At 39.9% G+C, this 27,586-nt stretch overlaps 1 protein-coding gene across 1 annotated transcript; it reads right to left on the bottom strand.

Moving 5' to 3' along the window:
- Positions 1-3,393: 3,393 nt before the first annotated feature.
- hgfb (hepatocyte growth factor b) lies at positions 3,394-22,709 on the bottom strand. Its single transcript, XM_082539864.1, has 18 exons — positions 22,515-22,709; positions 19,893-20,049; positions 19,513-19,625; positions 18,814-18,928; positions 16,994-17,142; positions 15,295-15,415; positions 14,241-14,359; positions 10,925-11,090; positions 10,695-10,828; positions 9,802-9,895; positions 8,530-8,660; positions 7,562-7,591; positions 6,965-7,070; positions 6,337-6,411; positions 6,056-6,205; positions 5,859-5,965; positions 5,557-5,699; positions 3,394-5,020 (listed from the first exon to the last, which is right to left on the bottom strand). The coding sequence occupies exons 1-18, from the start codon at positions 22,564-22,566 to the stop codon at positions 4,847-4,849; spliced, it is 2,136 nt and encodes a 711-aa protein (XP_082395990.1). The 5' UTR covers positions 22,567-22,709; the 3' UTR covers positions 3,394-4,846.
- Positions 22,710-27,586: the final 4,877 nt, after the last annotated feature.

The following is a 27,586-nucleotide window of genomic DNA, read 5'->3' as shown; positions in this document are numbered from 1 at the left end:
GGGAAGAGGAAAGGTGATAAAGGGAAAACAACAAAAACCAACAAATTAAGCAGACAAAAAACACATATATCAATCACCTGGATCACCTGTTGAGAAAGAAAAAAGAGAAAACAAGCAGAAGAAAAAAAAAGAGCAATATAATAAACAACATCACGATGATCTATGGGAATATAACAGTAAATACTAAATATTGAACATTATTGTGCAGCTCGTAAGATCGACAGCACACAGTGTGCTTTGAGGTAGGAGCCAAAAAGGGTGTAGTTTGTGTGTGTGAGCATCCGTGTGTACACCTGTGAGCATGAGCGCGCTTGTATTTAAAAGGTTCCTTCATGTAATGATCTGCTAGAGGGTGTGGGGGAGCCACAACCCCGTCCTCCAGGGCATGAAGCAGGTATGGAGGAGATCAAAACTCCAGACATCCAGAGGCCCCCAGAACACAAGAGACCAAGGAAGACCAACAGAGGGGCAGCCGCGCCACTGTCCCAGAAAGAGCTGAGGAGATCTCGCCGTCACTCCTAAAACTTCCCCCTCTTCCTAAACAACCAAATGTCATGTTGCCATATCATTTTTTGATTGGTCGACATGGTACATTTATCCACCAACACGAAAGGGCTGTTTTTTGTTTTGTTTTTGTATTTTTTGGTCTTAAGCAGCGAGTGCTTGCTAGCGCTGTCCTTAGACGTTAAACGTGACGAAACTATTGAGGAAAAAACGCCGCGTATATATTGTTTATCATGACTCTGGTTTTATGTGGCCTATCAACACAATTTAAAAACTGGTATATATATCGCATTGTTGCTTTGTCATCCTAAAGTGGTCATGTGATTGGCTTACCACGACTACTTTATTCTTTCTCAGTCAAACAGCAGCACCCATGCGATTGTTTTGCCCCATTAGCTCCAGGTGTTGTGCCAAAAAGTGATCGTGATTGCTGTCCGCGGCAGCTTAAAGCTGTTGCACCCAGATTACTTGTGCAGACAGCTACTTCCGTGCAACTGATATAAGATGCATTAGGCTGAACACAGCTTCAGCCGTCTGTTTGTTGAAAAATAGTAATGCGACCGCACCGCATTTTCTTGTTAGTAACGGTAACGGCGTTGTAACGATAGGAATAGTAATTAGTGAGATTACTCGTTACTGAAAAAAGTAACACCGTTAGTAACGCCGTTAGTTGTAACACCGTTATTCCCATCACTTTTAATGAAACACTGAATGAAACAAATTAGCATTAAATGTAAAATTAAAAAAGAAAATCCTTCAGCAGATGATTCCAAACATGCTAATCCAGGTCAAAAATGAGCAAAACTATACAAGTGGTAAGTATAACAAGATTGTGTACTTGCTTTAAGAAAGAAAACACTTGACTAAATTGATTGAAAAATAATCTGTGCCTTCTTGTAGTTTGCTTGCTACTACCTCTTCTCGCTCATTTTCAAACATTTCTACAATAAGATGTGAATCAAACAGTTATTCAGTCAGTGTCTAGAAGATCAGAAGCTGAGCTGATGTGGAGAGTTAATTTCATGGGCAATGTGCTCTGCTGTGTTCGCTGATTGTTTGTAGACCATTGTACCTGTCAGAATTTCTGGAAAACTCAATTGCATCCCATGTTTCTTATATTATCTTTTTTTTTTTTAATGTGGGACTCATAACAATGGGAATTTTCCAGTTTTAGTAATTAAATAAAAATGAGCTTTATTCAAATTTATTTGACAAAGATTTATTTTACTATTCGCTTTGCTATGTATGGCTGTCCAGTGTGGGTGCATTTGTGTGTTTTTTAACTGAACATACTATGAAAAGTATCAGGTAGAGTTGGTATTGGGATGGAAAGGTGTGTCATTTTACAAGGTGAAATCCTGACAGGAGAAAGATACTTTCAAAAGCTTGGATATGATCAGATTTCCTCTCTACACTCTTGTAAGCCTACACTTGGAAGTAATAATAATCTGACAATCGGAAATGGGCACACACACGCACGCGCGCACAAGCATACTCGAATACACACAGGTATAACAGAGGCCCAAAACCGACGACTCCACAGAGAGAAGTGAAAGTGCCTAAAAAGAGGTTAAATGACATTACAAAGACAACCCAATTAGATTACGAAAGATATTCTTAACTAAATCTGAAACATAATGATCTGTAATGGGAGTCTTGTGGCTTATAAAAGCCTTTCTCTGGAATAATCAGTCCCTCTCTCATTTTCCATCTTTCTCTTCTAGCCACTCCCTCTCTTTCATTTAGTCGCATACGTAAGACACACATACAGAGGGATTGAGAAGCAGATCTCTGCCTGGAGTCGTCAGCCAACTGTGGCAGCATGTGAGACTATCCTGCTACTGTGTTTGAATTTCAATGGCCAGCCAGATAGAGAGAGATAAAAGTGTCTCATTTTACTCCTCAAGTTGTCACATCGCAGCACTGTCGACAACTAATCGTTGTTTGAAAATTGATTATTGCTCTTAATCATTTTCTTTACCCTATGTCTTGTAGACTGTGCTTCCATGCCAGAGCGAACAGCCGTGACACAAACCATGTTCAGTGGATCATTAGCCTCCTGCATGCTGTAGCACAGAGGGGGTGAGCGGGGAGGGGACCGGTGTCCTTGTGTTTATCTGCTCGTTTATATCTACATTTCCATGTCTTTCCGTTCACCCTGCTGACCTGCACATGAAAGCAAACTTCTTACACGTCATATTTCTTTGATGCCTACAGTATGCATTATCACAGATACTGTACTGTCCCAGCCATAAGTACGAGTGTGTGCGCGCGTGTCTGTGTGTGTTGTCTCAGCATCAGCAAGCAGCACACACGTTGCAACGGAAAGTGTCGATCCCAGAGCATTTTCTGCTTGCTCCATAAGTTTCTTAATACAGCATCAATGGATTCAGCGTTTAATCTCCAGCTCGCAGTAGCTGCTCTCTTTCACCTTAATGCGTTCTATTTCTAACACTCGCATTCACACATATACTCTCGTGCCCCTTCATATTTATCTCACACTCCCACTCTATTAAACTCTGAATGTGGTGACACCAAAATTCGGCTATTTTGGTGTAGTGTTTTTATCAGGAACAGCTACATGGCTGGAACCAGTGGTGTGTGTGAGTATATGCCACTTTGTGTGTGCAATTGAAAGTGAATGTGGCTGTATGGATTGTGTGTGTCTGTGTGTGTGTGTGAGAAAGAGGGAGAAAGAGAGATTAGCAAGATTACAAATTCGTCCTCATAGTCTCTATGCTACCATGGTGCCATCTTCTGGTAGTGAAATACAACAACCAACCTCTGTTCTATTAATTATGCAGCAAACTGACTGCAGTTATGCATGTTTGTACTCAGAATGCAAAGAATGCAACATTTAAAACATGAAATTAAAATTCAATTCACAGATAAGTAGAAAAAGAGTTTAATATAATGACAGGCATCATTTGAAAATAATGCTGAAACTGGGTTTAACATTTCACGCTCATAGTAAGTGCACTCAATACAATACACATTTTATATTATAAGGCATTACTGTACAGTCTGTGGAATATAGCAGCTTGCAGAATCTTTTAGTGTGCACACATTCACACACAGACCATTTTTCTCACTCATGCAAAAATAATGTAGCTGTAAAGCCATCTCAATCACTGACACTGGAAAAAGAAGTGTGTCAAGTTGTTTCAAGGGCTGTTCAGTCATCACAGTGAAACCCATCACAGACAGTAATGTTACAAAGACCACATCCCATCCACAAGAGTTGGAAACAGCAGACTCTGACACGCTAATATCTAGGGTGGAATTAAAATAAGGGTCTGCCAAGGTATGAGAGTGGATTCAGTTCTGGTTTAAACGTGCACAGGCTCACAGGCAAAACTCACTCTCCCTCTGCACATACACAGACATAAAAAACAAACATAAAAAACAGACATACCAATGACTATTCAACTTTTTTTTTTAAACGAAATATTATATTCTGTACAGAAAGAACTTTTGTGCACACATAAAAGGAAAAAAAATACATGTTTTTCAAATCCTGTGAAGACTGGGTAACCATACACTCATTTTTTTTACACAGAAAGCAAAGAGCATCTTTCAGTCAGGTGTATTGTGTTAGGAGAAGAACACTGAAGATGCAGTTTATTTAGGTATTTCTGTTTATTTGACACCACAATGAAACAGAAATGTGGCTAAAAGCTAAAACACAGAGATAGCACACTTTATATCCACCCCAACATCTGAGTTCCCTTATAATAGATCTATAAGACCTAAATGAATTAAGAGTGTCACAAACACACTCATTAAAATAGTATGTACAGTAAGGACCACTTTATCAAAGCTCGTCATAGTGTCCTTAACGTTGCCCTACCACTGGATAGTTTTCTAAGTGGCCCATTGACGTACTCTACAAAAGCAGCTGCTGAACCACCGAATTTGGTATTTAAAATATTCAAGTAATGCCAGGAATCAAGAGTAATTACATACACACATACACAATTTATGGTGGAACTGCTACCCAAAGGAAAATGTGAATTGGATAAAAAAGATATATACATATATGTGTATGTTTGTCTGTTCTGCTCCCAACTCAGTCAAAGCCATACTTTGTTGTTTCTTGACTTTCTTACCATATGTCTAAGATAAAACATCCACTCTACTGCCATCAGTGCCTTTTGGAATCTGAATATTCTTGTTGATACTTTAAATATTACATCATAGTGTAAGTACATCCTTGGATCAATTTCCTATTGATCTGGACTGTGTAAGTATGCAAAACATATAAACCAGGCATCCTGCGTGCACCACTGGTGGTCTTGGTCAGATTTAGTCCCCCAAACTTTTTTCATTCTCGGTTACGTTTCTAGACGGTGTTGGGGTAATATTTGAAAACCTTGTAGATCCATTGCGTGTAGAAGGGCACGTTAATGAAGATGCTAGGCTGGTTGGCCCGAGCACAGCCTCTGCCATGGACACTTACTCCAACAATAACCCTGATATACCCATCCTGACACACCAGAGGGCCTCCATAGTCCCTCTGCGAAAAAAAAGAAAAAAAAAAGAAGAAAGATTAAATTTATAGCACATTTTTCTTTGTCCGTAGTTTTAAACAGCTAACATTAATGTTTTACGTTTCTGACACTCAAATGAAATTGTTCTGTTATAGATATTATATCCAAACATGGGCAGCTCTTTTCTAAAGCCAGAAACCACAAAATCAAGTCTTTGATAGCTGATGAAATTTAGCGCAACAGTCTCCAGCTGCTCTATTTACAACTGACTGAATACTAAGCCCACGGATTCACATAACATTTGTTTGAGATTTAGATCAAACTGGGCTTTGGAAGCACTGTGTTAAACAAAGGCGCTAATGCCCACGTAGATTCACACTGGGAACAATTACTTTATCCATAGGAGTAAAAGCCTGTTCTTGTTTACCAACACGGTTTGAGTGCACTGTATGAATTCTAGTGAGCACTTTTCCTTCTGATCACTAAAACAGTTATTTGCCCTGTGTGTAAATACCAAAACACTTCTTTAGGAAAACAATACAAACTGTTTACAACAGTTTACCTCACACACTCCCTCATTCCTCTTCCCTCCTGCACAGATCTTGTTGGTGGTGATGTGAAGGTTTCCTCTGTGCATTTCTCTACACCGGTTATTCCTGACAATGGGCAGTTCCACTGCCTTTAGCATATCTTCATAGCCAGTGCCTGAAAGAGTTAAAAATTGCACTTCATTGCCTGTGTTTTGTTGTAGTAAATATAATACAGTGCAACACAATGTTAAGAAGAACCCAGGGTTAACATATTGCAAGCATAAGAACCAGAAAATAGGTATGTATACTATAATCCAATATATAATATTAGTACCTTTGGTCTCTCCCCATCCATACATTTTACATATTGTTCCTTCTGGGATGCTGCACCCAGCCACAGGTAGCTGAATCGTATGGACATTGTCTGCAGGAAGGGCAGGCCTGAAAAACATATTTACAAAATATGATTAGCATCACAAGTACAGAAAAATATATCAATATATCACTGAGATTATTTTTCCAGGCACTCACTTAGAGAGCCTTAGGAGGGCTAAGCTGGAGCCCTCAGGGCCACATATTACATGGGCTATACTGACTTCCTGCCTCTTAGACCAGTCAGGAGCGCCCTCTCGAATATCAGAGACCCCCAGCCACACTCGATACTCGCTGAGGTTCGGAACACTGAACAGGCACAAGAAAAAGTTAATACAGTTGGAAATACTGCACAGTTATCATTCTTCGGGTTAAAACTGCTCAAATCCTTTAACTTTTTACCGCCCTACTCCAAAAACCAAAAAGGGAGACAACATTACCATGAGGAGAAGCACTCTCTGTCAGTAAGCACCCACTCGTCTCGTATTAGTGAACCGCCACACCAGTGCATTGATCTGAGAACAGCACAAAACACAAATATTATATTGAGGTCAAATCTATGACATCCCACAGCATACATGACCTGAAACTGCGCCACTTTGGGGAGAAAATCTCGGGGAAAAAGCTTGTAATCATACTATGACAACCTGACAATACAATTAATAGAATCACATCACAAGCTCTTCGTCAATACATCTGAAACTTCACCAATATATAAGCACACAACTAATAATTATGTTCTAGACAGTCATTGTATTTAATGAATCTGGCTTAATAGGCTAATCCTTATGTTGTTCAGAGAAATAAGAGTATTATAAGTGAACTTCTTACAGTGGTAATCTGTTTTCTTAACCCTGTTTCTTTTCTATATGTACATGCTGACTGATCATAAATGTCAAGGATCAAAGCAAAAACAAACATATGTTGTACATAAATCCTAAAACCCAGTCGACAAGATAAAAAGAAAAAGAATAAGCAACCCTTCAGATTTTTTTTAATCAATAGTCTGGGCAGGATCCTCCACTGTTCTTTAGTAGAGGAAAATGTGTCGAACGCTAAATCCCATACCCTTTCTGTATGCTGACCATCCAGCTGCCTTCTGATATGCTCATTGGACTTCCTCCTACGATCCTCGTTGTCTTATGGACAAAACAGCTCACAGAAGCCTCCTCACCTGGAAAGTGAGAGCGCAAATAAAATATACATTAAATTTTAGCCATAAAGACACGGTCACAGACACAATGACACTGTAGTTAACACGGACATATATTGTTTACATAGTCACAATACAAGAGGCACTCGAGCTGCCTAACGACGCAGCTCAATCATCATCATAAGAACATTAACTGATGAGGCCGATAATTAAGGTGATTACTGAAAATGTTAACAGAACCCATTTGTATTCTGAACTCTGTATGTCAAGAGAGCAGAGGATTCATCATTTGTTCTTCAATTACTATGTGAAAAAGAGTACAAAGTAACACAGAAAGACCAACAGAGACACACAGAAAGGGAAACAGATGCCACCACAACCTCATTATCTCATGCATCATTATAGCTGGACATAAAAAGCACCCCATCAAGTTCTGTAGCCAATCAAATACAGTTCAGCAACTGAGCCACTCGCACACACAGGCAGACAGATGAGCACAGAGAGACTCTCACCCAGTTGGATGGTGTTCTGTGAAGCATTACCTGCAGAGAGGCAAGGAGACAAGCAAGTGATCAGGGCGCATTAACTCATACAAGGTAAGAGCCAACCTCACACAGGGGTGTACATTTCACAGTGAGCATAGAGCAACAGCTACCAGAGCCAATGAGTTTGTTTTCCATGTCATGTTTAATTGAATGCAACACGCCTTAAAAGGGTTGCAGTGTGTCTGTAGGTTAAAGCTGCTTCCTAATTTTAGATTTTTAGATGTAACAGACGCCACAAGAGCACAACTGCTTATGTTTTATTTATATACTTTAAAGCACTTTTCTCATAGTTTTAAGGTCAGGAGTCATGAATTCATTTATATTCTGATAATCTGCTCATGTCAAGTAATCAAACATGGATGCATTATTCACACCACTAATGGAGGCTCGGCAAGATAACAGATGGTAAGGATAATATATTAAATAACAAATCAGAATTGTAACACAGTTATTTACAAAACAGTAAATGAGAAGGAATCCTAAAACGTGAAATACAACAAGGGTATGGTCTTGTAGTTAAAAGTTTTAAAAAAAAGTGTAAAAAAGAAGAAAAAGATTCATAAACTTTTATAAGCTAGTTGCAAGCATGATGCCTCTGGCTCCATACAAAAACCCTCAGGCTTCCTGATGACTATGGATCTCCTGTGAGTATAGACAGACTTACCCACTCCAAATTATTCTCCCTCTCTCTCTCTCTCTCTCTCTCTGTGTGTGTGTGTGTGTGTGTGTGTGTGTGTGTGTGTGTGTGTGTGTGTGTGTGTGTGCGTGTGTGTGTGTGTGTTAGAGTGAGAGAGAAAGAAACAGAAGTGAAAACAAAAAACACTAGCTCAGTCTTTTCTCTAGAACTATGATAAAGCTTCAATTACACATTATCTAAGTGACTTTTATGTTTCTGTGTGTGTGTCAGTGCTCATATTGTATGGATTGACACTCACATGGTTTCACATTGCAGTAGTCCCAGGGTATGGCAGAATTGTTGGTGTAACACCAGGGACCATGTTTGTCTTTATCAGGATTTCGACAGTAGTTTCCTTCCAGGCCAGCCGTCGGCATGCCCCTCTCACCACTGAGCAAACACAGAAACCCGAATGATCCCTTAACAAATCTTTCATCAACATTTATTAAGCCCCAAAGACAATGTGAAAACAAAAGAAACATCTCCCTTGCTTTCGTTCTTTCTTTTAGTTTAAGCAGATAATTTGTCTTGTTTTGACAGTTAAAAAAAGGATCTCTACTGATTTATAACTATGTGTAAAAAGCTGAATGAATTTAGCCAGATAGGATTTGGACCGTTAAATACACAGCTGTGTAGGCTCTCTCCCTCCAGACAAGATAATGAGGTGATTTGCAAAGGAATTACTCACTTAGACAGTATGCTCCCACCTACATTCACATATCTAATACTCGTGCAGACGTATCCCACACATGAAGCATTCTCGCTACAATTTTAAAACCACAAACTAAATCCCTTCTCACACCAAATTCCTTAACTAATAAGGTGGTGAAATCATAGCAATCAAGGGTTTAAAATTCATGTTTATTTATATTATCCTTCTGGTGTAGCCAGCTCTCTCTCTGACTTCCTAACCCCAGCTTTTGACCCATTAGAAGGAGCCATACAGTGGGGTTGAGTGGCTTTGAAGTGTTCCTGTAAAGGAGCGAATTTAGGGTCAAGGGTGAGTTGTAAAGAGTGCATCGCCCAGCCAAGTTATCTCTGGGAGTCTTTCTTGCTCAGCTTGGTCATTTTCAGGAAAACGCTTCTCAAGCCATAAAAAAGCTGTAGGGGAGGCTAGGAGTTGTTTTCTCCTCTGAGAACAAGTGGCTTGCCTTGACTGACTAACAACAGCGAGACTTAAGTAGAGGTCACTTACAAAGTGCCTCCCTAAAACAACACCATGTTTCAGATTTGCACACATGGTTCTAGAAAACTCAGATACACTTGCATAGCAGGACTGTCGTGCACAAGGTCGTCTTCTGTTCAAAATTTGTGTTTTCTTTCTTCTTCTTGTCTCACTGAGTGCCTTAAAATCTCTTACACTTTGTTGGGGTCTGTGGGTTAACATGTTGTGGACCGGTGTGACAACTTAAATGTCTATTTTAGCCAGTAGTGCTTGTCTACAGTTTTATTAATGGTGCAAGTCTGTTTTCTACATCATAGTGAAGTTTGGGAAAGTGATTAGGAAGTAGCAGAGATCCAGTGGGCCGACCTGTTGCTGTGGTCTCTCCAGGGAGCACAGGGCAGGTTTGATCTAGTCCTTGACTGCTGTCCTTGGTAATTTTCTCCAAATCTTTCATAGCAGTCTGGATTTGGACAAAATGAGATAGAAGAATTAGATAGGCTGTCTGGACACATACTGCGTGTGCAAACAAATAAGGGCTTTAAACAAAAACATGCAAAACAGTCTCTATAAATGTACAATTATGCATGTGGTGCTGTTCAACTGAAAAGCTAGAGTAAAAAAAAAACTGTGAATTGTGTTCAAATATGAGCAAAAGAATACACAACCCTTAGCTGAGCTATCGTAGTTGTTGTAGTGGTCCTACTTTATGCTTGGCTGGAAACACAAAAGTAATCCTTGACAATGATAAATGAGAAAAATACCGCCGTTCATAATTTTTTTTAGCTGTTTGTTACCCTTCATTTAATTTACAGTATTTTGTATATGGGAATGTATTGAACTCTCAAGCGTAAACCACAAGATAGCCTCAGAGTGGTTTTATAATTCCAATTCAAGCCCACTCAGTCTCGAAAGAATATCCGTTAAAATCCCTTAGGGAATCTGAATTTGCCTACTCAGCTATAGATCTGCATGTAGAACTTCTAAATCTACCTCGAAAAGAATCTCAAATGGCACTAATCTTTCGATCTTTTTTTAGTGACCAGTAAGAACTGACCATCCTGAGTTGCTGTCAGATTTTATTTGTGTGATACATGGTGGTCAGTCCTTCCCACACTCTTACAGGGCAACAGCTTTCCGCTGGGATGTGTGTGGTTACAAGATCTCTCTCAGAATATGCGCATTTATCTGCTTCCGATGGAGAGAAAATTGTCTTTTCCCTTGCTCCTGTCAAAGCCAAATAAATCCGTTGAGTCTCTCACCGCTGACAAGCCTGTTTTGGGTGCCACACTGAGGGATATTAATGCAGGACATTGTGCGGACTCTTGGGTCTGTAGTGAAGCACCAGGGGAATTCTTGGCCATCTGGATTTCGACAGAAGTTCTCTCTCAGGTCCCTGGAAAACACAAGAGAAAGTCATGCTGTAATCTGCTAAAATGTAAGTGCAAGGGTGAGTGAGTGGATGGTTGTATCATGTAAGTTTCTGACTCACTTGCAGGGGTATGCTTCAGGCAGGAATGTATGGTTATGGGGATACTGAGAGTCCCAGCGCTGGCAGGTAAGTCCAGTGGGCGTCATATCTACTGCTCCCCTGTAACCCTCTCCTCTGCCCTGGTAACACTCAGTTGTTTCCACCACATTACTTTTAGGAGGGGTTTCTAACAAATATAGACAAAAAATTAATAATAACACATGTTCTTAAACAAACCAAAAGGCAAACCAAAATATAGCAAGGATAGTATAGTATATAGAAAGCTTAGTAATTTAGGCTCAAGATCTTGTGCTCTTGCAACTAAAGATGTTTCAGCATAACCCCCAAAAGTCAATCTTTATTTACATATGTTAGATAAACAAATCCTCTTCGATATGAGGATTATCTCTGGTATATGAGGAGAATTAAACACTACCAACCACAACTGAGGGCTAACCCAACTCTTAAAATCGTGGTTGTTTCCCTCAACATATGTAATGCTGAAATAAAAAAGGAATTTACGCATAAGGCAATATGAAATGCATATGAAAATTAATTTTAAATGCCTCAACTACAGTGTATAAATGGGGCCAGTGTTGCCAACTTAGCGACTTTGTCGCTATATTTAGCGAGTTTTCAGACCCCTTAGCGACTTTTTCTCTAAAAAAAAAGTCGCTAAAAAAGACGTGAAAGCGCATATTACTTTTACTCTCAACAAGCAGCGGGTGCTGTAACGCAGTCAGTTCTTATTTTACTCTTTTACTCTTATGCTGTTTTGTGGATCACAAGGTTTAATATAATTACTTATAAACACACACACACAAAGTAACTCCACCAGAGTGCCTATTTCGGGTCACTTTTGCCGGTCCAAGCCCGGGTAAAGGAGCAGGGTTGGAATTGTGACATTAAAAAAAAAACAATAATTGCTAAAAGAAATTTAATTTGTAGTTCTAAATAAACTCTAAATGCATTTAGGACGTTTTTTACTCACTTTATGTCTCTTCCACGATGTTATTTCTCTCTCCAACGACATAGGTTAATATTAGATTAGCATGACCAATTATGCAAATTAGGCGATAACGTCATTTAGCGACTTCTAGCGACTTTTAGGACAACCAATAGCGATTTTCCTTACTGAGGAGTTGGCAACACTGAATGGGGCTAGTTTGAATCTGCTCAAATTTACCATTTATGATTGCACTAACATAGAAAAAAAGACAGTGTGAAAAGTTTGGCCACCTAATTTACACTGTGCACAGAGATGGTGAAGAACTGATAAAAGCTTATTTAGTTTAAATGGTGTATGAAGAAATTTTGAAAACAATTGCTGTGAGTTACAGATCAGTGAAATGAGAGCGGTAAGAGAAAAAAAGTGATGAAAACTGAATAAATTATGGTAACTTTGAACTGTATAGAAAGTTGAAAAACCCCCAGGAGGTTTTTTATTTGCCTGAAATTTGTATATCGTTCTCCATGAATGATTTTCCAGGAAGATGTTTCAGGAACTTCCACAGGGTCAAGGTTCTGCCACTGTTGTAATTTACATTTTCACACGAAACATAAACAAATGAGTCTACCAATATATCAAAATATGTTAGTCTGAATGCCATCCTCTGCAAAAAAAAATTGGTAACTGTGAACTGAAGTCAAACAAAAAGTGTGTTTGTGTAACATTGCTGTGGAAAACATTAATATAATAGATACAATTACACTGATTAATGTTGCATGCTCTGCCATAAAAGTGTATGTATGTTCAGAAAAGTACAGCTTGCCAATGGGGCACTTTTTTGGGGGGTTGTGGGGTAAATTGCCTCCTGGTAAATTTAGACCCTCACTGTGCAGAATTCAGTCTCCCAACTGCCAACACCTACAATTCAGACTGCAACAAACAATTTGCTCTGATGGCAGCCAAATTAGTTGGCCTAAAAATGACACTGTCCTCATCCCCAGGTTTTATCATTCCCTGATCTCAAGATACATCCACTTTGTATTAGTGCACAGTGATGTCAATAGTAGCAAACAGCCAGGATTATAGATGTATTCAGTGTGACAGTGTATTTGAAATGGTGCCAAATACTCTTAGTACACTGACTATCTGACATCAACAGAATAGCTGTGGTTTTGAAAGAATGCAGTTTAGCTAGGCTCAAAAAGATAACCAAGGCACGAAATTGAGTCTGCTGTACTTGTCTTCACGGAGATCCTCATTAGATAGTGCTACAAGTTCATTAACCTGAGCATTACACGACTGTACCCGAAAATGTACAAAGCGCCAGATCTTCAAGTCTCTAAAACAGAGATTTGCTGTGCATAGTAGATGCATAAAAATAGATTTGAACTAGTTTGACAGTAAACAAAAGAAGGGGCCTTATCAAATGAACACTTTATCTGTTTGTCTCTGTGTGCCTTGTTTTGATTAAGACTAACTGGGTCGTAAACTTGGTCTGTTCCCAAAAAGCTCCCATAATAGAGAAAGAGTGAGAGAAGGGTTGAATGCCCTGGGTAGAAGACAATTTTTAGAGAGGAGAAAATAAGGGGGAGAGAACAGTGAATCACTGGGTCCACATGGTGGAGTGCCATCTAGTAAACATGGAGCCAGGACTGCTGATGCTTCTAGCAGGAAAGCAGGCCGGTCACAGACTAAAGAGAATAAAGCAGAGTCCAACAACAACACCAGCTCTGTTTCTATTTTATGTTCTTGAAGAATCCAGTGTCTGACTTGTCACTGATTGCAGGGTGAACTCCAAGCACGCAGTGTTTGCTGGTTTACTACAAGTGCAAAGACACACAAAGCCAAAGCCAGATGTGACGCACACACGATCTCTTAAACATCAATCACACCGTTTGCACTAAGTGTATGAGGTGTAAATGATCTGCTTGTAGTGTGTGTGACCCTGGTGTTGTGTCTGCATGTGTAACACGAGGTTAATGTAGAGCAGTAATTCAGACCTGTGCAGTTTGACTACCACACATAAGAGCTGGCATAGAACAATAAACAGAAAGCCAGTGGTGCAGGGAAAAAAATAAACATTCTGGCTATCAGAGAAGACATAACAGAGAGCCAACCCTAAGAGGGAGGGGAGGGGGGCTCTGCATCTGTTTGTGTGGGTGGGTGAGTGTGTGTTTGTATATTCTTTAGCATTAGCCAGGAAGAGGGGAGGAATGGTAAAATGAAAGGTACAGGAAGCAGTAAATTTTGCTGCAGTCAGTCATACTTTGTCGACCCGCACTGAGCAGCAACACTGCCACTAACAGAAGGGCATAGACTGCTCCGTAACATGCATGACAAATGGTAATGGATTCAACCACACACAAACAAACATGAATATATGCTCACCGCAAACTGTGATGTTGCAGTACTCCCAGGGTGTATTTGGGTCTGTGGTAAAGCACCAGGGTCTTTGGCGTCCGTCTGGGTTTCTACAATAGTTATCATCCAGGCCTTTGTCAGGGTACCTAATACAAAACAGGCAGAAAAAATATGTAAGCAGAAACAAGACTCAAAAGCATTGCAAATAAATAAAATATAAAACAACTATCACACACTTGGAGGACTCATGAGGATGTTAACTGCCACTGTATTCTGAAAGTCAAGAGATCCATGTTTCTATTTTCCTGCTGATTCACAAGCAGTGCAAAATAGTTGAGAGACAATTCATTGCATGTAACCGACACACTAATAACTCTTCTGAGCTCAGGGGAGTGAGGAAGATAATGAGTTGCACCACTACAGGTGTTCTACAGTAAGTCATCCCAAAGTCCTACATCCCTTCAGGCCTGTAGCCACTAGGCATGAAGTATCAGGCAGTGGGACCCTCTTATTACATTAGTGCTATGAGCAGTCTGGGACCTCGTTTACATAAACAGTGGGATGATTAAGGATGTGTTAACGAGTCCCCACTAATCCAGACCACCTGCCATCCCACTAGCTGTCTTGACACAGATGCACACAGCTGACGTGTACACACACTTTTTGAAGATCGTGCAACGAATAACAATATAGATTAAAATATATGAAACCTTAAAACAGGTATAAATGAATAACAGCTTAGGCCCAAGTCTGAGAGTTTAAAGCAATTTGGGACAATTAAGTCAAAATGAAGCATTTTCCCAACATATTATTGTTAAATACACACAAAAAAAAAACACATAAACACACACTGGATTCCAGTATTATTCCTTTGGGGAAGGTTTTCACTAACTGAATCCAAATCACTTCATCACCAAAGTAAGTGCAGCGAAACTACATTGAATTACTTTATGAACCTTTTAAAACATAATGTATTCTCATGCTATAAGCATGCATGCAAGTAGATGTGATTGAGCTTGCACAAATTTTGAGCGCTGCAGAGGTAAGTGTGTATCTGTGTGTGTGCAATTGTGAGCATCACCTCTTGGGGTGGTACAGGTGTTTGTGTGGGTCATCCAAGTCCCACCGCTGGCATTCTTTTCCACTTTCTGTGTGGTCCATTGGTCCTCTGTAATCCTCGCCAATACAGTTGATACACTCAACTATACAGCAGAAAAACACATGCACATATCTTAGAAAAATGCTAAGTTGATCAATGAAAAATCATATATCCAGAATATAAATGAGAGGTGTGTTTTTTTTAGTAGGATAGCCATGGGCTCACAAAGGAATAGAGCTGAAGATCAAATTGAATACACTTTAGCGTTTAATATTAGATTCCCAAACTGTTAAGCAACATTTTGAACTAAACATTTTGATAACATAATACTTAAAGTGGGATAAGCAACATTTTTTTGTTTGTTACACTAGACAAACAAGTCGTTAACAGCCTTTCACCATACTAGATTTTCAACTGGGCTGTGCAAGAACTGGATTTCTACACCTACTACAGTGGAACCCCGACTTACGAAAATAATTCGTTCCAGAGGGTCTTTCGTAAGTCGAAGCACCTTTTTCCATCGCCTTTTGAGTGAGGCGATGCTGGCTGGAAACGAAGTTCTTGGTGGAGGAAGAGGTGGCGTTTCGTTAAATGGGGACTTTGTAAGCCGGGGTTCCACTGTATATCATAATGATCAGTTTTGGCCAATCAAAGTACTTTATTCTTGCATACTTCAGCTTTAATGAAGACTCGTTATAAACAAAGATATTTAAAATATGGATGCAAACATTAAAAAGTTTCTTGGATAAAGACAAAGCCTCATTTTCTGCCTGGTGAGTAGAATACACTGTCTAGTGTGAACAACAGCAAGGATCCAGATTGGAAACAGATGTTTGTGAGTCCACAGGCTGCACATGTATTTGTGCTTGTACACGCCATGTTTGCGTGTCTGTGTGTATGTTTCCTATTAGGACCACTTAATTTCAGGAGAAACCCTCCCAGTCATTTTTTTACTGGGAGAGCACAGGCTTTTTATCAAAATAAAATGTCATTATCTTTGTTGTACAACTTGTGTCAGTTAAAGAGCAAGAAGGATTCCCATTTTGTCCTACCCAACCACAACCTGGCGCCTCATTAAAGTGATCCAGTGCCATGCATGCTGAGGAAACAACCCCTCTGACAGCATGAATCCCCGAGGATTAGATAACAGAGGTCATTATCATCCCCTCCTTCAGTGCCTGACAGTAACATTGTGCGATATAACATAAAGGCTAAAACATGCTGAGGAGGCCCTCTTCTTTCATCACAACCACATGTATGCCACAGGGATGGATATAATGGCTAACAATTGATGTTGAGTAGACGACAGGGGGATTAATATCCCGTAACATTCCAACACCCGCTTCTTCAGGTTCAAACCCTTTACAAACCCTGAGCCTGATGGAATGAGAGAGGACAGTGTAAACCAAACCACACACCTGGGAACAGCTGCAGCTGGCCTCAGCAAGTAACACACGCACACACATATAGATAGATAGATATCACAAGAGAGCACAGTTTAGGTGAACTTGCTTAGTCCAACTATATGATTGCCTAGTTTGCCGGAGCTCGTTTCAGGCTATCAAGCCTCAATTGATGAGATAATGCAGATTGCAGAATGGGTATTATTTTAACATTAATATGTGCTCATATAAGCACTGATATATTTCTGCAAACGTGTGTGCCTGTGTGTAAAACCCACCTTCTGAACACTGTGGTATGCCACACTCCTCATGTCTGAAGTGTGGCCGAGGGTCAGTGGTAAAGCACCATGGGCCAACAGCAGAGTTGTCTGGGTTGCGACAGTAGTTTTCCCGGAGGTCCGTCTTCCTGAACGTCTTAGACATGAATCTGTCAGAAGCAGAGCTGCAGTTACAAAACAAACACATGTACCAAGACCTGCTGCCAAATACAGCGTTTCGGCTCGCATGCAGAGCAAGTTCTTTTTGAAAAACACCAAAAGGTCACAGTTTGTGGTCTCTGGTTTTAATCTCTGACAGAATGACTTCTCCTTGCTCATTTACAAGAGTGCTGCTCTGTAAACACCACCAGTGGAAATGAACAAAAATAAAAGTTACTGACAACTATGCCAAAGGACTGAATCATCAGTGACACAGCAGTCTTTTTTTAGGGAAAACAGGTTAATACTTAAAAGCAAAGTTAGTTCTCCATGAGGTTGGCGTTGGTGGACGTAACATAAACATACTGACAAATGACTCATATCTTTTACATCAGGGAAGCACATGGCTGTAGTCACCAGCTGTGATGATGGACACAGAAAGCATAGCTTGTTAGACAAGCGGTGTTTTTCCACATGATGGGGAAAAGATAAAGCTATGAAATAGTCCTTCACTAGATTTGGTAATGACAGGTACAAAAATGAGAAGTCTTTGGTGGGCAATCTATGGAGGGGGAAACCTTACACTGATAAAAATGCTATTTGAACTTGTGTCTGTGTGTATGTGCGTGCATTAATCTGTGCTTGCGTGTATGTCAATTTCCCATGTCTGTAAGTGAACTGATAAAACATACAAAGTGCCTGGGTTTAATTACCTGATTTACAGAAAAGTTAATAACGGCCTGATAAAGCAGGTTCACTGGAGGTGCAAACGTACACTGCCGGCTTTGATTCGACACTACAAAGCCTTTCAAAGTCGTTTTAAATCTCTAAGGAGAAAGGGCAGTGGGATTTTTCTTTTTTACTGAAGGTTCAACACTATTCATGTGCTCTTTGTTTTGGAAATCAGGAAATTGGTGGCTATCTTTCAATCTTGGATTACCTTTAAATATGAAAGTGATAAAGAGAATAATGAACAGAATTCCAACAATGTGGAAAAAAGAGGAAAACAGTTTAAAAACAAAAGAGAGAGGAGGTAGCATAGGGTTCAGCGATAAAGTATGGCTAGTGTACAGTACAGTCATCTTTGATTTTCAAGGAAGCACATAGCTCTCTCTGTCGCTATTAAGTCTACAGTGGATCTTAGTCATATAGGCTTAGATTAATGTAACTATATTGTTGCTTACTGGGTAAAAAATTATGCAACTGCACTGTGCAATGTAACCGAGATCAGTGCAAATTTCACTTTTGTCATCTTTTACTGGCATCTTATTATTTTAACTTTTTTCTTACTTTGAAAAATATCTTATCAGCAAAAATAGATTTAGACATTTAGGGGACATACCTAGAACTTAGATTTAACCAAATGTGGCATATGCCAGTAAAAGTAAAATACACACACTTGAATTCACACTACATACACATCTAGATAAACAGTAGGTCCACAGCAGGAAATGATCTGTGACTGTGTAAGGCGTTACAATGAGGTCAGTTCTGATGAATGACTGCTCCCAGGAGCCTAATCAACCCCTAATATATCATACTCATATATACATATGCACACATACAGACCAGCCTCTAGCTACTAGCTAATTGCATTACTAGCAGGCCAAAACTAACAGTAAGAAAGAGCTTATAACACTATTTTGTTTGACATTGTGGTGTAAAGTACATCAGATTCTTACTTGTGCTCATGAGGAACAGGAGAAGCCCAGGCCTGGCACAGGATCCCACTCACAGTCACTGACCTCCGCCCCCTGTAACTCTGCCCTGTTCCTACAATGCATTCTCTAACATAGTCTGAAATAAGACAGACACAGAGAATGGTCTTGTAAATGTGATAAGTGCTTTGCATACAGAGCCAGAACAGATAATAGAGAAAACAGACAGAAGGAGATTTTCATCTGAAACACTGAGCTTAACGGACATGCGACAATGCCAAAAGTCAAATCTGCTTTCCTAATCATCTTTAAAATCTGGACTCAGTAAAAAATATGTTACACAGCCGGCATGTTCACAGTTCACAGTTGTGGTCAGTGTGATTGAAAACGGGTGGGAATTTCCAATATTTACATAAACACCGCTTAATGACAGAAAATGAACCATGATGTGGCCCAACCCAATAAACATGCCAATAGTCCTTGCCCTTCCTAGTCTTCCCCCCAGAGGGTTCCCATCATCACGGAGCTAAAATCACTCTAGCATAAATTGTTATGAAATGGATATTATTTTTTTCTAAAAAATGTAAATCAACAAAACCTGTACAGAAGCAGTGGTGTCTATTGAAAGAAAGGCTACCTCAAGGATGTGTTTTTTCTGAGAGTCAGAGACACTTGTTGTGTATGTATCAGCTGGGTGAGCAAAAACATGGAAATGTAGCGCACCTTTCTTCTCATACAGTTGGTAGTTCATGTTCTGCTGGCTCTGAACTCCTGGTGAGTTCCTGTCGAAGGACAGCCACTGGCATTTCCTGTTTTTATGATCATACACAAATGCTCTAGAGAATAAAGAGGATTGGAAAGGAGGAAGAGAAAACAGGAGGGAGAGTGAGAATAATAATGGTCAGTTTTATGACATCTTGAAGTAAAAGGAAACCAGTAACATGGGGATTCTGTGAGTACACAAAGGTGAGGCCTGCTAAACTAACCATCAAAATTCATGCATCATGCAAACATTAATTAAGTAAGACGAACTGAAAGCCATTCCCATGTTACCAAAGTAATATCCTGAAACTGAAAGGGTAATGACATTAGCATGGACAAACCTGCAGGTAAAGGGGAGCCTTTTGTTGCGGCTGCAGGCTTTAGCACATTTCGATAAGCTCAGCTTCCTGCTTTTGGTCAGGTGGGAGGAATCAGAATGGACCATCAGTTGAATGCTGTCAGTTTTCTGGTAGTCCTGGAGAGCATTTCTTCTGCCTTCTGATACACAATTACAAAATGTGGTCACAATTACTGAGTAGCATTAATTTGACATTTTACATTATTAATGAGACTCAACTATAGGTAGAGAGAGCATCATTAGGAAGGGCCTGATGCTGTTGTGGTTGAACACGGACAGATAGCTTTATGACAGTCTACAGACTTGTCTGGCTCTACATCCATGACAAAAGTAGTCTTAGTCTGCCCATTCTAAATTGTATATATTAACACAAGGGATACTAAATACTACTTCTAGTAATAATAATAATAAAATGAATTCACACAAACAAAGTATTCTTTGTTGTCTGCTGATGAGACTGTCTAGAAAACGTCTCAAACACCTCATTTCTTTTTATTTTGCAAAGAGCCAGACTTTCATTAAATTTTAAGTGGTCTTAATTCTTCAGACTTTCTGCATATCTTTCAGTTTTTTTCTTTTTCAGTTATTTGCACTCCAGTCCTTGTTTGTGATCATTTTCACAGAAATATTTTCTTTTTGTGTGTTTAGTCACTTAACAAACAAAAAAACTATGAATCATTCAACCATTAGAAAAAAAAAGCACTTACACCAAGCAATAAAACAGTATTGTGTCTACATGTAACAGGCAACTTAGCAAAACAATTTAAAAATGCATCTTGTGCGCTCTGTAATAGTATTTTTGCACCAACAAGATGATTCCCAAAAAGCTTTTGCATATCTGGCTTGATGTGCACTTTAAAAAAAACTGAGGAAACTGGACAGATGGAAGACAAAAGAAGAAGTCTTTAAAAAAGCCATGGCCTTAGGGAATGAAAAAACAAAAACAACTGTAAAACTGCAAAAAAAAAAAAAAAAAGACCTGACACAGGACCTGAGAGATGCATTTTGGCCCTTTAGCGGCTCTCTCTACTGCTCACCAAAGCCTCATCTGAAATAGCCTCAGTGGGAGGCTGGCTTTTAAAAGCCATATTTAAGGAAGGGAAACAAGGAGAAAATGCATAGGTAATGTGCAAGAACTGGACTGAATATGAGTGACAAGAGAAATCAGATCCAAATAAATATGGAGGTCAGCAGAGACGTACATTAGTGAGTGTCTACAGCCATCTGTGAAACAGAGTGGATGCTCTGTCAATGTTTGGAGCTGAATGAACGCATAAAAGTACCAACAGATTTTGGTCACCATGGAAAGCATCTGACTAACAGTAGTTTCATTTTTTTTAGCATGACAATGATCAAAACTACACTCCCAATGCAGTAAAAGTATACCTTGTAGAAAAACACCATGGAACACTATCAGTCATGGATTGGCCTCCCCAGAGACCGGACCTCAACATTTTTGAAGCAGCATCCATAGAAGAGCTTTGAATGACCTACACGAAGCCTGGAGAACTATTCCTGAAGACTACTTGCAGAATTGCAAGACAGCTTGGCTAAAAGAGTTCAGGTTGCGTTGAAGAATAAAGGTGCTCATACCAAATACTGACTTCAAGTTTCTAAGAATCGTGCAAACGCTGTTCTTGCTTTCAAAAACCATATTTCCATTTATGTTTGCAAACGTTTCAATAAATCACTGCACCTATTTCCCCATTTTCCTGCTAAAATATAAAGAAATGAGCAGTGACTCAAGCCTTTTGCACAATACTTTATGTGTGAAGAAGTCTGCTTTAACTGTGCATCCCATTAGGTTTACAGCGTCCAATGGGATGCACAGTCATTTGTCACTGGCCCCAAATGAAATCGAGGCTGACACACACACAAACACATAGAGAACATACAAACAAAAATCGTTGAATCACTTGAAGGGAAGACGTCACACATCAGAGTTGATTTCAGATTCAGTGTCTGGATAGTTTACTATGTGGTAAGCAAGCTGGGGAGCACAGAGTACCAGAGGCCTAGTGTTTGTCCGCTCGTCAGCTTGAGTTGACCGGCTGAGTGCCAAGAAGCAATGAACCGCGAAAGTTGCACTCAGCTAGAGGGTGACTGCACGATTGATTGGATTTTAACAGGTCACTTTAGGTGACAGTGGGTTAGCGTATAAGCAGATGTTTTTTTTCTTATCACTTACCCAGTGTTCATTCAGCTAAATTTCAAAGCGATACTGTATAGTCCAATGAGCTCTGGTAGTGAGTTAGAATGAAAAAGCTCTGTAATTGCTCTTAGCAAAAGCATCTCTTTTCACTGAAGTCCAGTCTTAAAAAATACTGCCAGGGATGTGTTTTGACTCTAAGTAACGCTAACCCATAAATCGCGCACCACCAGATTGCATTAATAACACACCTATACAGAGTTAAACACAAGACGAATGTGTTATTATCCGAACATCGCAGCGACAGTAATAAAATCAGATGATTCAAGGCACTCCTAACTCGTGCTTGACAGTTTGTTGTGCAGGGAGCGCAAACCAGTGCGCTCACACGCTGGCTCTGGTGTCACACGTTGGGCAGCAACGGGAGCAGTTGTGAGTAGTTTTCGGCAAACTTACCAGAGCAAGAAACGACGAAAACGAATCCGAAAACGAGCTTGTAAATCCACATGGTCTCGTCACGCAACAACGGTTTCTGGAAACAAGTCGGAAAAGCTGCTCGCGTTGCTGTCGGACTGCAACCAGGAGATGTTGCTCCCACCACTGCACAGATGATGCGTCTTCTCTCTAAGTACTTCCCCGCGTCACCCCTCCCTCCCTCTCCTCCCCTCCTCCGTTCTCTCTCTCTCTCTCTTTCGATCTGTGAGTCTGCTTATCCCTCCACCCCTCTCTCTCTTTCTTTCTTTTCTCTCATTTCCTTTATTTTAACCACCACCAATTTTCAATTAGTTAAGCACACGCACACACATTGCCATCTCTTCCGTAACAACGTTGAATAACTGATCTTTATATGAGCAACGTGCATCTGCGTCTTCAGACCCGTGGTTTAGGAAATATTACATCCTCTCTTTCTTTTTCTTTCTTTTTCTTCCTTAACACCCTCCACCGAGGGTTACTTTCTTATAATTAAAAACAGTTTTAATGTCTAGAAGGAAGGAAAAATGATTCTGCTATTGTGGCAAATTTTGGGAAACATTTTCTGCTGTAATCTATAAATTTCATAGACTACGAAGACCTCAAAATCTAATTGAAAAGCAGTGCTACCACAGTTATACATTTGGACAGACTGCAGTATGCGTTCCTACAAGTCTGCAAAAAACCCCATTATTTTAAATGTTTTGTTCTGCGGATTCTTTACCTATCTCACTCTCGCTCACCTTTTACTACTCAGTCATCTTTTTGGACCCTTTTCACTCTGCTTTTTTACAACCTCACCAGGGAACACTGAGTCCAAAACAAAACAGATATCAGCAGGCACTTGTCAACAAAGATAAACCTAATGGGGATGCAAAGGACAGGGAGGTTGTTTATGCTACTTTACTTCTTTCTCTAAGTAGTGAAATTACCGGTGGGGGTGCATGAAGACATTGCATCCATCTCCTGAGTGACATGTCTATTTCCAGTGACGACAGCACAAGACAGCAGGCATGACACTTAGTTGGCTTTTCTCTAAATACCTTCAATGCAGCAGTCACAGAGCAGTCCTTGGATAGGAGCCTGATGAGAAGTGCAGTAAAGAGACATCATGTAAGTTATCACAAGGCAGGGGCTTGCTGCATTATGGGAATTCCCGGTATTTTCTTTCAAATCATACCATGTGTGCAAAACAAAAACAGACCAATAGACGAATAAATGTCTAAGGGGAGACAGACTACATCGCTATCTTCTCTTTGGTGCAATGAGTAATACTCCTGTGGCTTCCTGAGAGGACTACAGTCATTTGCAATAATAAACAATCAGGCATGAGTCAGATACTTTCACTGGAGTAATGCTCAAGCTCCCTTTCTTTACTCTCTTTCTTTGTGTACCATATCTCATCTACATCCACATAATATAACTAAACCACACACTGTATGCTTGAGGGAGATTGATTCCAACTTTTTTTTCTCTCTCTCTTTTGTCTTTCCAGAACTCACATTCACACAGATTCAAAAACACGCATGTTCACACATAACGAGCAGCAGATGACTGGATAACCTTTACCAGTTTGAGTTTCCAACAGAAAGACTTCTTCACCACAATCTCATTACTGACTTCTCTTAGCAAGAATCCAGTGGGTGTTTTCACTGACTCCAAGAGCAACAGCTTCTGCTAGAAGATGGAAATTAGAGAGACCCAGTAGCCCACCACTTTCCTCATAAGAGTGCTGTCACCATGCAAGACTCCTGACATCTGTGGCAAGTTATTGGCAGAAACCTATCTTCATCCTGCTGGCAATAGAAGGGGGAAGTTCAATAAGAGATGGAGATGATATAGAGAGTAAAGAAGTTGATATGATACGAGTATAAATGAAGAGTTATGCGATAAAAACCAATTTCTTTATGAGGGAGGTACAATGCAGAGCAGGGTACTGACGGCTGGGCTGTCTTTGTGCATATTTGCGGAGTGTGTGGAGTATTAACAGACTTCCTGCAGATTTGTTTGGAAATTTTGTGTGCATTGTGTTGTGTACTATTATTTCCCCGCAAGTCCCATTACGTGGACATTTTCATCTGCAGCAAATTAGCTGACCTCTAATCATTCCAGCCTCTCTTCCAGATTACAGCCAGTCGGAATGAGAAATTAAAGGAGGGAATAGCGTACCAATGGGGTAATAGTTTGAGCAAGACAGAGAGCGACGTAAAGCAGAAAAGGACTCTGTATGAGGAAATGTGGGAGTGCAGAGGGGAGGTGGCTCAGGTATTTCAGTCTAATTAGAAAAGAGTCAAATTTAGGGGTTGTGTTAGCTCTGTTGGAGTTAGTGATGACAGTGCTGGGGCTAGACTCTGTAAACACAGATACTGTGTCAAGACATCCTCCTTTAAACAAACACACATTTCCTGTTGTCAGTGCATGCGATTATAGTCACTGCTCGTAATTGTGATCCACTGACAGTTACAGGCAGCACAAATAAAATGCACACACACTTCTTGTACAAACAAATAAAAACACAGCGTGTGAGATGAAATGTGTGTGATGCCAGCCCCACTGTCTGCCTTCAAGTTAAATTTTCATTTGATTTTTATTTCTGACTCTCATTTCAAGGGAAATGCTGCAGAGTGGGCAGCTAACAGAAATGCAAACCTAGAGTTTTAACACATCAGTTCATTATCATGCACAATAGCAAACTGAGTCACCAACATATTCCTAAAAATAGCTTTAAAGAGGATCAGAAAACCATTACAGTTCTAAACCACTCAATACGCCATTGATTTTCCTCTCAGATAATTCATCAGTGAACAAGTGCTTTTGTCATTGCCATGGACATACTGAAACTTATTGATCACAGAAAGTAGAGACCAAAATTTTACATATGACTCATCTTAAACTGCTGAGTCATCACTGAGGTTCATATCTGTAGATGCACCATGGAAATTGCACTTTTTACTCTCTTTTATGGGGAAAAAGTGATGTTAAATTGACTCTTCAGTCGGTTTCTTGTTAGAAAGCTATTTTTCAAACTCAAAAATTTCTGCACTATAATTCCTGTACTGAGAAATATTACTTAAACAATTCAAGAGACCACACTCAGTTCAAGAGCAGAATTCTTGTAATGCCTTTTGTCTGTCACTTCTCCTGTGTTTATGGGTGGTGATGTGAACATTTGAGACTGAGCCTTGGAACAATTCATAAGCAAAATGGCCTTGTGAGTTTGTATATCCACAAAACCCCGAACTGTTTAAATGACACATCCTTTAGCATAGTACACAAGGAGCTTGTGACACAAACACATCAACATCCCACACTGAGTCTATTGTGCCAATCCTTTGACGGCGGATCACTCAAATGTGTGCAGCACAGAAACAAAGTGGGGGAACAAAAACACACAAATGGGTCATGTTTATGTGCTCAGCATTTATTGTAAAGGTCAAGCTATTTAATACAATTGTCATGTTCTTTCATACACATGGTTATTTTTTTTAAACAACCCTTTTGATCAGATGTATCCATTTCTTCCCAGTGGAGCCTCACTAATTAGATTACTCCGGAAGTGAACAAAGATGAAAATGAAATTTGTCAGTAACCACAGAAAATGAATTTAATTCCCAAGATCCACTTTGATCGATGACGTGATTACAGTAAAAAGTAAAAACTAACTCCAGTTAAACAACAAGAGACTATCCAAAAAACACACAAACATCCACTCCGACCACTACAACAGAAAGTCAAAGTATCAAACTAATGACTTAGAATAGGGGACATTTGGAAGCAGGTCCTAAAATAGTCCCTAAACCTGTGCTTCCTTCTTTCTTAAACATCTGCAAACAGTCACCTTGTCTTGTCTGCTCCTCACTGCTAATTTACCCCCACGTGATTCGTATAGAACTGGAGACACACAGAGGAGGAAAGATGATTGGTTAAATTAAAGAACAGACAGAAAAGCGTCTCCAGGTCAGCAGGTACACTTCATCCCACATGTGTCTGTGTCCGACCTGTACACGTAGTCACTATGTTGTGACTGTCAACATGGCATAGAGTAGGGGAAATTGCAAGCGATCTGTAAGTCTCTTAGTACCTACCTGAGTGATTTGCACACAAACACACATGCTGTACACACAAGTAACTTGAGATGTAAACATAATTCAAAAAGTCGAATGTTCACGCCAGCTCTGTGAGGTCTCTTTGTACCACCTGCCAAAGTTCTACTGCTCCCCCGTTTCTAGCAGAGGGCCTGCTAAATTGTCAATGGGGCAACAATTACAACCAAGTGAACCAAGTGACATTTTCCCTTCCTGTCTGTCTAATATTTTTTTTCATATGTTTTTTAGTTTTCTGAGTGTTGTGCACACATTTTAGGCACGAGTTGAATGGAGGACACCTTTGCCATGATTGCAGTAGCAATATAGGCAAAAATATAACCAGCTGTGTTGAAGCAGCATTGCATTACATACGTTTTAAAGATACATGTCAGGTAGTACAAGTGTCTATGAGAACTTATCACGGAACTGCTGCAGGCTGTAGTCTGTCTCAGGGTAATCTATCTTTTTGTGTAATGCCAAACTGTCTTTGTGATGCTGAGCTCAAAGCTCTTTGGGACCAGTCAGTCTATTCCAGGAAATCCCATTCTTCTTTTGGCTGAACACTGTCTGTAGCTGCATGCTTTAAGTTTAAAGCAGTGATGCAAATCTATCTTGTCATCTAAATCAAAAGATACTGTGTTTCTGCTTTTTTATTAAACGGTGAAATTGAAAATTCACAGATAACAGCAGTAATTATATTTTGACATTAAAAATATCATTTCAATTAAACAGATTATGTGTACTGGTGGATTAGTTATTATTAATCGCTGGCTCTCTTCCACAGCGTGTCTTTGTTTGTCTTTGTCTGCCTCCCTTCACCTCAACACAGCATGTGGCCTGAGCCTGGTTCTGCTGGAGGTTTCTTCCTGTTAAAAGGGAGTTTTTCCTCCCCACTGTCACCATGATGCTTGCTCATAGGTGTCATATTATTGTTGGGATTTTCTCTGGGTTTTTTGTATTATTATGGGGTCT

The sequence above is a fragment of the Aulonocara stuartgranti genome (assembly GCF_965226115.1).
Source record: "Aulonocara stuartgranti genome assembly, chromosome: 7".
Lineage (NCBI taxonomy): Eukaryota > Metazoa > Chordata > Actinopteri > Cichliformes > Cichlidae > Aulonocara > Aulonocara stuartgranti.
The sequence above is the reverse complement of the archived record's forward strand: the minus strand, read 5'-3'. Positions and strand labels throughout refer to the sequence as shown.